The sequence below is a fragment of the Limanda limanda genome, chromosome 18 (assembly GCF_963576545.1).
Source record: "Limanda limanda chromosome 18, fLimLim1.1, whole genome shotgun sequence".
NCBI lineage: Eukaryota > Metazoa > Chordata > Actinopteri > Pleuronectiformes > Pleuronectidae > Limanda > Limanda limanda.
In genome coordinates, this window is record NC_083653.1 from 6,578,292 (window position 1) to 6,587,728 (window position 9,437).

The 9,437-nt window shown below is 43.9% G+C and overlaps 1 protein-coding gene across 1 annotated transcript; it reads right to left on the reverse strand.

Moving 5' to 3' along the window:
* Positions 1-4,326: 4,326 nt before the first annotated feature.
* Positions 4,327-6,530, reverse strand: LOC133024522 (potassium voltage-gated channel subfamily F member 1-like). The gene has a single exon (XM_061091658.1). The coding sequence runs from the start codon at positions 6,220-6,222 to the stop codon at positions 4,756-4,758; it is 1,467 nt and encodes a 488-aa protein (XP_060947641.1). The 5' UTR covers positions 6,223-6,530; the 3' UTR covers positions 4,327-4,755.
* Positions 6,531-9,437: the final 2,907 nt, after the last annotated feature.

A 9,437-nucleotide genomic window follows, 5' to 3' on the forward strand; every position in this document is an offset into this window, starting at 1 on the left:
GACCGTGCTCAAGTTATTGGATTCTGTGAAATGAAAATGTATTTACATTCTGCCGGTTCTATAAATTCTCCCTCGCTATTCCTGATCCGCATTGTTATAGAAGAGCCACAAGGGAAAGACGTGATGATTTTACCAAATACATTCTGCAAGATAAAAAGAAGAAGTGATGAGGTGAGAGGGGGAGAAAAAAAGAAGATACGAAAAATAATTCTTGCAAATGCCTTGAGTGGGTTCGGTGCTTCATCCTATTCAGCTATTTTGAAGAAGGTCAAATTTAATCTACGTGATTATTGTCATGAAAGCCCTCGGCTTGAATCAAAGTGCTCCAGGATACGCCCACGCACTGTTTTAAACATTCCTATTGAAAAAAATCCTCTTGCACAAAAAATAAAATAAAAAATGCTTGTCGATTATGTTTTTTCCTTTTCCTCTGAATGTGACATCAGGGAGATTACCTTTTCCTTCTGCAGCAAATATCTCTCAAATGGAGTTGGTGTTCGGAGAGGTGGGCTGTTCCACCCTGGCAATAAACATTCTTATTCAAATGAATGTGTTTGGCCATTTTCTCCAGGATATGAATCCATTAAAATATCCCATTTTCTCCATTTGGGACTGGACATTATCGGCTTTTAGTGTCGTCTAGAGAGCCACATTTATCCAGGATGTGTTTTGAATGCCTGCCGTGTTGTGTTTCTTTTCTCTCTCTCCGTCTCTCTTTCCGTCTTTATTATTCTTTTCTACTATTTGCAACTCGGATCCTGATGTTTTAGCCCCTGTCCGTTTGTTTGTGAATAGGATTACACAAAAACTACCGACCAGATTTACATGAAACTTGTTGGAGGGATGGGACATGCGCTATTCTGAGATTCCTTCTAGTTGGCATAACACATTTATGTGTAACCGTGGTGAAGACAACATACGTACATGTACGACATAATTACCTCTTGTTTGTGTTGAACTTCTCTTTGTCTGTGCTATACTGTATGTGCTTCCAGGATACCATCAGGGATTCACCTATTTTTAGATAAGAGAGCTGTCCTACAGGTCGACAGAGTGGGGGAGAGTCCCTGTGTGTCCGTGCTGTCCTCAAATGGTTCGGTGTAACCTAACACTACTGTGCCGGTACGTCACCAGAAAACCATCCCAGAGCTGGCAGTCAGCCGGACGGGATACACAAGGATTCAGGAATTGCTTTGATCATCTGAAGCTCACGCAGACGACACTGTCGACACTGATCTCTTTAAGTTTCACTCCACTGAAGTTACCAGGTAACTGAATGTAGCAGCAGCAGCAGCTGGAAGCATCACCGGGTTCAGGCTGAATGTCAAGCTGTGTTTATTTACAGCATCTTCAAGCATGATCCATGGTTTAACACTATGACGGTGAAACCAACACGGCACGCCAGAGATTGTTCTTCTCTAGCTTTGCTGCATGTGAACAGTGGAAAGCCATGTCAGCAAGATCGTGTAAACACCATTAGAACGGCCCTCAGTGGAACACGTACCTGCGCTAAGGCCAAATAGTTGTCTCAAATTCAATCTAGCTGCACTAAATCTGTGAAAATGTAAAGACAATAAACCCTGGCTATGTGGTTTTGTCCCCTAAATTCAATGGGTTCTCACTTGGCCTACATGTCATTGTTCCAACAAGTTTCATTCAAATCCGTTTGGTCAATTTTTGCGTAATCCTCCAGATAAACAAACAAACAAACCAATGGAAGGTGGTGAAAACAGAAGATTCCTTCACTGGTCACCTGAACAATTTTAAAATCTCCCCACAAGCACAAACCCACCATTTGTCATCTTTTTAGTGTGTTGAGAGGATCTAGTTCTGCAGATGCATCAGACAACCTTATGTTTAATAATGTGGCTAAAATAAATATCCCTTTGCCCAGGACATTGTCAGACAACACATCTTTACCCAAAAAACAATCTCTGATGATATAACAGCTCTGACCATCCAGAAAAATACACTGATTAATGGCAATGTCTGTTAGCAAGCTGTAAGAATTCTCTTTGTGGCTTTTTTAATGGAAACATAATGATGAGCACAAATTTCCGTGTAACTACTCAGGAGCCGATCTAATCTTAAAACGCCCACTGAGCGCCGCAGATGACCAAACATGTGGGAGTAAAAACTGGTGATTAGCTGTCAGATCACAGCAGGTCGCTGTGGAGTACACCAGATGGTTGTGTGTTTGTGTGCTTGTAATTATTTGTATGCACTTGTGGGGGAGAAAGGGAGGATGTTTGTGTGTGTGCATGCGTATGAATCTAAATTTGAACGTGAAGGTGGGTGCATGTGTATTTGCATGTGCATCTGCAGAGGGGGGGGGCATTGTACCATTGCACAATGCATGCCTTTGACATTCCAGCTCCACCTGTCAGCGTGCACAAAGGCCTCTCTCCCGCTCTGACATGTGTGAATCTGCAGCTGGTCGGCAGAGATAGCAGAACCCTGTGTTGGACACGTGTGGGTGGACGACCTGCAGAGTCCTGCCTGACCTCCTCCGTGATCTCTCTCTCTCTCTCTCTCAGGCAGCACGGCTTAGACGGGAGCTCGGTGGGAAACAGAAAGGCGCTGATTCTGAATCCGAGCTTATCAAACACGCTGACGTCTTGGGCCAGTGAATGATGCTCTGTCAGTGTGAGGCAGGAAGATGGATCTGCCTCCTTCACTGTGACAGAAGGTGCAGTGTGGCACTTCAAATTTTATTTTTTTGACCTTTTCTCTTAGCTCCCTCATCAGGCCAAACACTGTATTTGTTTTTACTGTGTAAAAACCTCTTCATGTCCAACGTGGATCAGCTGAATATTAAACGCCCTTCATGGGTCTGTGATATCTTTTCTGCCGGCGAAATAACCTTTTTTATTTTATGCTGGCATGAAGGTTACAGCTTTACCTGAACAGCAGTGATACCCATCCACACTTAGGTCAGCTCTGTCCTAAAGGTAAAATGCAAAGAGAAATATCTTCTCAAATGATTGCTGAACCAATCTGAAAAGAAGTGTAGTCAAGAGGCCTGACCACTAAGCAAAGGTGCATGAAAACCAGGCTGCAATCAAGAAAGGTCTCATCTGTTAAAAGTAAGTAATAAACATTTAAAATAGTTGGCTCAAGTATTCAGTTTAAAGATTTGGGTCATTTATCCATCATTACTTGCGTGAAATGAATCCGTCTTATGGACGATTTTGGCTCAAAGTGAAAATGTAACCCAGAGGTGAGGGTGAACACTCAACCCTCCTCTTCTGCAGCATGTCACTGTGATTCCACCTCTTACTGACGCCCTCTGGGTTCTCCTCAGTTAAACAATTTAAATGTTTCACCTTTTGAGCACAAACCATGCATTTACATCTGAGCTGTTGTGGGTATTTAATAAAATAACACTGGGGCACATAGAGTTCCTCCTGGTGGCTATAAAAAAATCCAACCCTCGACACCTAGGACACCGAGGAATTAAATGTCCCATTTTAATTACAGCTCCCCCGCTGTGCCGAGCGAGGAAGTTTCAGAGGAATGTTGAATTCGTGAGGCAGGTTTGGTGTCACTCAGACTAATGGTAGAGGAGTGACCTTTCAAATTGTGGAATTTTAACCTTTAAATATCGCAGCCATTAAAGGGCAATTTTAGTTCATTTTTGAAAGTGTGGGACGCAGTGTGAGAAACACCATCTCTGTAAGTTTCAAAATTTAATTAAGACCCATGTTTGAGTCAGATACAGACTTATTCATATACTCTTAGATATCGTTTTTCATGTATTATTGAAAAAGAGGTTGATTATTCATATTCTCCTTCTTTTTTTTTATCTATCTGAGCTCCTTCTCTGCCACTTTTCAGAATTCTCCAGCCTCTTGATCTTGTGAAGCACTTTGTTTATGTTGGTGCTCCACAAATAAAGTTATTATTATCTCTTATTTGGATTATTCTTTGTTTAACGTCCAGCCTGTTGCTGCTTCACCTCGGTATATTCGTGTATTCGGAGCAGAGTGGTGACGACTGCTGCTAAAATGTAAACCCATTAAAAGAACGTGTCCTGCAGCTGCTCAGGTCCCAGTGTTGACAACGTGATGCTTCGCAGATTCCCAGCCCGACTGACACATCCACTGCTTTTAACATGCTCCTGCACAGACTGAGTTTTACATCTGAAACACAACCTCACTCTCAGTCGTAACATAAATCACTGAACCCAGGAAGATCACAGGCAAAAACAGACATGATACATTGCCTTCATATATTCCCCTATAAAATGTCTGGCACTGTAAGTCTCATTTTCAAACACCTGATGCCTCATGAACCTCTCAAGGACTCACTACATTTGTCTTTTCTCTCACAGGAGCACTCTAAATTTATTACTTCAAAAAAACAAACATTCATGGTGATATATATATATATATTTCTGTACAAAGGAATACGCTACTGTGACAACAACAATCTGAGTGTGAGGATTGGGGATGGGGGAGTTATATAAGGAGCCTGCATAAGGGGAATCCACGTTCAAACAGTTCGCCCCTGCCCACAGGGAGTCACTGCGCAAAGGCAAAGCTCATCAAGTCAATAGATGTCCCTTTAATAGGTGCAATTCTTCAAAATATGAAGGTCCTCAGAGGCCATGGCTGCATTTTCTATTGAGGCTATTTACAATCTCAAGTCGTCGTTGTATCATTAACCCAGAGGTTAAGTTTGAATCAATCAAAAATGAACAGTGGAGAATTATTACTGATGTTTGGTTCTTCTGTTCTGCAGGTGTTTGTTTGTTCACGAGATAAAATACTCGGTGGTCTCGGCCGTGCTTCCAAAGCTCGTGTCCTTGCTGGGGGTCGACAGGCCTGCACCCCCTCCCCTGGGATCCTTCAGTAAAGGGATGTATGCCTCACTGTGGCAGGAGTGCATGGTGCCACTGGGTGCAGCCTCCAGCTCCCCGGGGCCGGAGCGCAGCGCCATCAGCTCGATTTCGTGCTTGGCCGCAGTCTCCAGCACCTGTTGCTTGTTGTAGAACAGCACGAAGTTGTTGATGATGGGGTGGATGGGCAGCGCGATGGCGATCACCCCGCAGAGGAAGCTGATGGCCGCGTTGCACCGACCCAAAGTGGTCTTGGGGTAGACGTCTCCGTAGCCCACGGTGGTCATGGTGATCACAGCCCACCAGAAGGACTGTGGGATGCTGGTGAACAGCGTGTCCGGGTGGCTCTGCTCCATGGTGTAGCCCAGTGCGGAGAAAAGGAAGACCCCCACGCCCATGTACATGAGGAGCAGCCCGAGCTCTTTGAAGCTGCTCTTCAGGGCAGATGTGAGCGTCTGGAGTCCGGAGGAATGACGTGCCAGCTTGAAGATGCGCGCTATGCGCATTATGCGTAAAGCCTGCACCGCCTGCTGCACGTTCGCCAGCTCCATCATCCCGGCGCCGACGGAGGTGAGGATGAGCACCACGAAGAAGGGCATGATCGCCATGAAGTCGACGATGTTCATGAAAGCCAGCACGAATTTGACTTTGTTGGGGGCGGAGATGAGACGCAGGAAGTATTCAACAGTGAACCAGCAGATGCACAGCGTCTCGATGACCTCCAGAGTCGGGTGCTCCGTGAGGTTTCCCTCTGCGTCCTCCACCTGCAGGTCGGGGATGGTCCCGACGCACATGACCACGGAGGAGACGAGGATGAAGATGAAGGAGATGATCGCGATGATGCGCGCAGGCATGGAGGTCTCCGGCTTCTCCATCAGCCTCCAGAGGAACATCTGGAACCGCTGCCAGCCCGCAGCAGACGGGTCTCCCTCTCTGTCCACCAGGATCGTTCTCACTTTCTCTGCGATCTCTGCAAGTTCGTCCTCCACCTCCTGCAGGTGCCAGGTGCAGCACTCGTCCAGGAAATCCGAGTCGATCTTCCAGAACTCCATCTCCTTCATAAAGCAAATGGGGCAGATTCCTCTTTTCATGTGGATCTCTCCATAATAATACAACTCAATTACGCACTTGAACGCCTCGGGGTCCCTGTCGAAATAAAACTCTCCGGTGTCCGGGTCGTAGTCGTCACACAGGGACGATATTTCCTCCGGAGACTTGAGGGAACAGTCCAGCAGCTCGGCCAGCCGGGTGTCCGGGTAGCGGCTCAACACGTCCCCATGCAGAACCTGCTTCACCCCGCCGATGTTCACCGCGACCTCCGGCTCCTCGCTGGCTTCGGAGCCGCTGCAGTCTGCGTACCGCGTCCGCTGGACCCCCCACATTGTGCAGACAACAGGTCCGACCCACAACTGCTCAAATGAACCGAGATCTTCAACACAACCTGCTGCTGGCAGAGAAGAAACAAGTCGCCAGACGCTCCGGGGCTGTGCGTAAAAGCTGCAAAATCCCCCAAGCCTCTGTGTTTGAGTTGAAAGATACTGGGTGTGCTGGAAAGATACTGGGTGTGCTGGAAAGATACTGGATGTGTTGGTTCCAGTATGGTGTGTTGGTTCCAGTATGGTGTGTTGGTTCCAGTATGGTGTGTTGGTTCCAGTATGGTGTGTTGTTTCTGCAGCTTGAAGTCTCCTCACTCCAGCTCAGCCGAGCAGTGCGCCTGTGCGCGCACACAAAGTTGGCATTGAAGTGCGTGTAACGTCAAGCTACCCACAATCAAATCTCCCACTTCCTGCACAATCTTCCAAAATAAAACGAATATACAATACAATAAAATAAAATAAAAAATATTGAGGAAGAAAGAATAAAATTGCACCAATTTCAAATTGTATAGTAACTTCACTTACATTTAACCATGACCTATTATTTATTATAATATTAGGCTACATCATCAGGCCCTATTGTATTTTGAAGGATTTGTATTTCCCTTTTGGGATTTTTCAGGGCCTAGACATGCTCAAATTCATACCAAAGTTTGCAGGAAATTCAAAACTCTAATCTATCTGCCATCTAAGGAAAAGCCCATCAGTTAGCTTTCACCGATCTTCACAAAAATCGGGACACCTGTGTATCTTGACCAGACGCACAAAAAAGTCTAGATGTGCAATTTGGGAAACAGGAAGCCAGCCATTTTAGATATAGTGGCCATTTTGGATATAGTGGCCATTTTCCACATTTTCCACAGTTTTACTTGGACGAACTTGTCCCAGGGCTTTCATCAGATCAACTTCATATTGAGATGAATGTCGTCTCAACAAGATGGTGATATAAAATACCCCTAATTTCGCGTCTTGGATGTATTCCTCCTCATCCACTGACCTCAACCATGTCAAACTGTATCAAAAGGGTCTCAAGACATTGATAATGTCGGCAAAAGATTACTGTCTTTTTGTCAATCGCTATATTAGTGGGGTGGCGTTAAAGTTCATCAACTTGCTGTGACACATGAAATTGCTGTAACTTCAGTGTTCATGGTTCTATCTCACTCAAACTACATTTGTGTAGTAACAGCCCCCCCTGCAGACATTCATATGGTTTTAAGGAATGGGCGTGGCAAAATAAGTGACAAGCGCCCCCAAAGTGTAGGCCCGGCACCACGATTGGCGGACATTTACAAAAATAGGTAGGGCCATGTGTCTTTGCATAACAAACAAAATTAGCTCTTGGATAGATATGCTAGACAAAACAGGAAGCCTGCCACTTTGGCTTTAGTGGCCATTTTGGCCATTTTAGACATTTTTACTTTGAAAAACTTGTCGTAGGGCTTTCATCAGATCAACATTGGAAAAGGCAGACATCACAGAAGATGTATAACAAATCATAGTATTTACACTTTAGTGATCTTATTTACTGGGGGAAAGTATTGCCATGACCCATTACCATGATCACTTTTGACCCATGTTTTGTATCAAAGGGTTAAGCTAAAAGAATAACATTTGATTGTGACTCACTTTATACATATTAATAGATCTGTTCAGGGCAAAAACTCTTTTCTTTCTACAGATCGTATAATTCTTTCACCTTTGCAAGACATCAAAGGATTCTAACACCACTGACACTGGGACATTAAAGCAAACTGACAACAAATAATTAAAAATTAAATAATCAAAGCAAACTGACAACAAAGAATTATTGGCTTTAGTGGCCATTTTCCACATTTTTACTTGACGAATTTGTCGTAGAGCTTTCCTCAGATCAACTTCATATTGAGGTGAGTGTCATCTCAACATGATGGAGATATAAATTACCGCAAATTTTGCGTTTTTGTCACACAGTCTGACCGTGGCGTGGCATTAAAGTTTGATGAGTCAAATCAATATGATTGAGCTGCAGCTGCAATATTGGTCACTAGAGGGCAGTGTTTGCCCAAGTCACACATTTTCTTCCCCAGGGCTGAAGAGCTCGTTCACACATTTGTTAATATGTTGGAAACTAAATTAAACTTACTGATGTGTGTCAATTAATGTTGAGAGATAACTTTAGTTCATGATTAATAGTGAAATGATCATTTTTAAAGTGTAGGCATGAAATTTGGATGATTTGCCAAAAACGAGGGATTTATTACAACACCTCTGTGCATTGTACTATCAGCCTCAAACCTCATTCACACATTCAAGGTCCCGCCCTGATCAGATCCATGTATCAATATTGACTCAATTTCAAAGCCCGACCCTGCTGGCTACAGGAAGTGACATGTTTTATACTTTGATGCACTGCTCCTGGCTGCTATACAATAAGTAGCTCAAAAGAGCTGAGACAAGTCATTGAACCATGGTCAGAATTGTGACATTCCCTCAAACCTGAAGTTGTAACATTGTCCAATTGTCTTAAAATAGCTCATGCTACATCAGAGCCCCTACTTGAACAGATCTATTAGTCTGTATGTAATAATAGTGATGGCACCACCTGGCAACATAATCGTGTGATCTGCAATGATAGCATGGACCGTACTGTACAATTAGCAGGCAAGGATCGACATCGCGTGACAGACGCAGGAAGTCAAGCGTGTTTATAAGTGATGTGTCCTTCTGGGTCGAGTTTTTGTCATTTGTTTTCTCTGTAGTGTATCTCACCCACACATATGCTCTGCCTTTACATCAGAATTACACAGAACCAATCTAATAAGATTTTTATTTTAAGAGTAACCACAGGGGGCACAAACTGCAGTTCGAGAACTAAATTTACCATGAAAATGCTTGATAATATAAGTTCGCAGTTAACAACCAATACACTAATTTGATTCCAAATCATGCTCTCTCTTCCACACACACACACACACACACACACATATTGAGGGTACACTATGTTCCTTCTCACATTTACTGCATTGCAACTTCATTTCAGTGTTAACTCAAGGTTTTGTTATAGCTGTACTGTATTTGTCCCTGTACTGTGTCCCTGTGTTTTCTCTGGTCTCTCCTCTCGTTAATATTGTTTTTGTTTCTATCTGCTGTAATACTTCATGATTAATTCAGAGTTGCCTAGGGTCTGTTGTAAATAACTATCATGTCAGGGCTCCACCTATCCAGCCTGTGCTTTTATT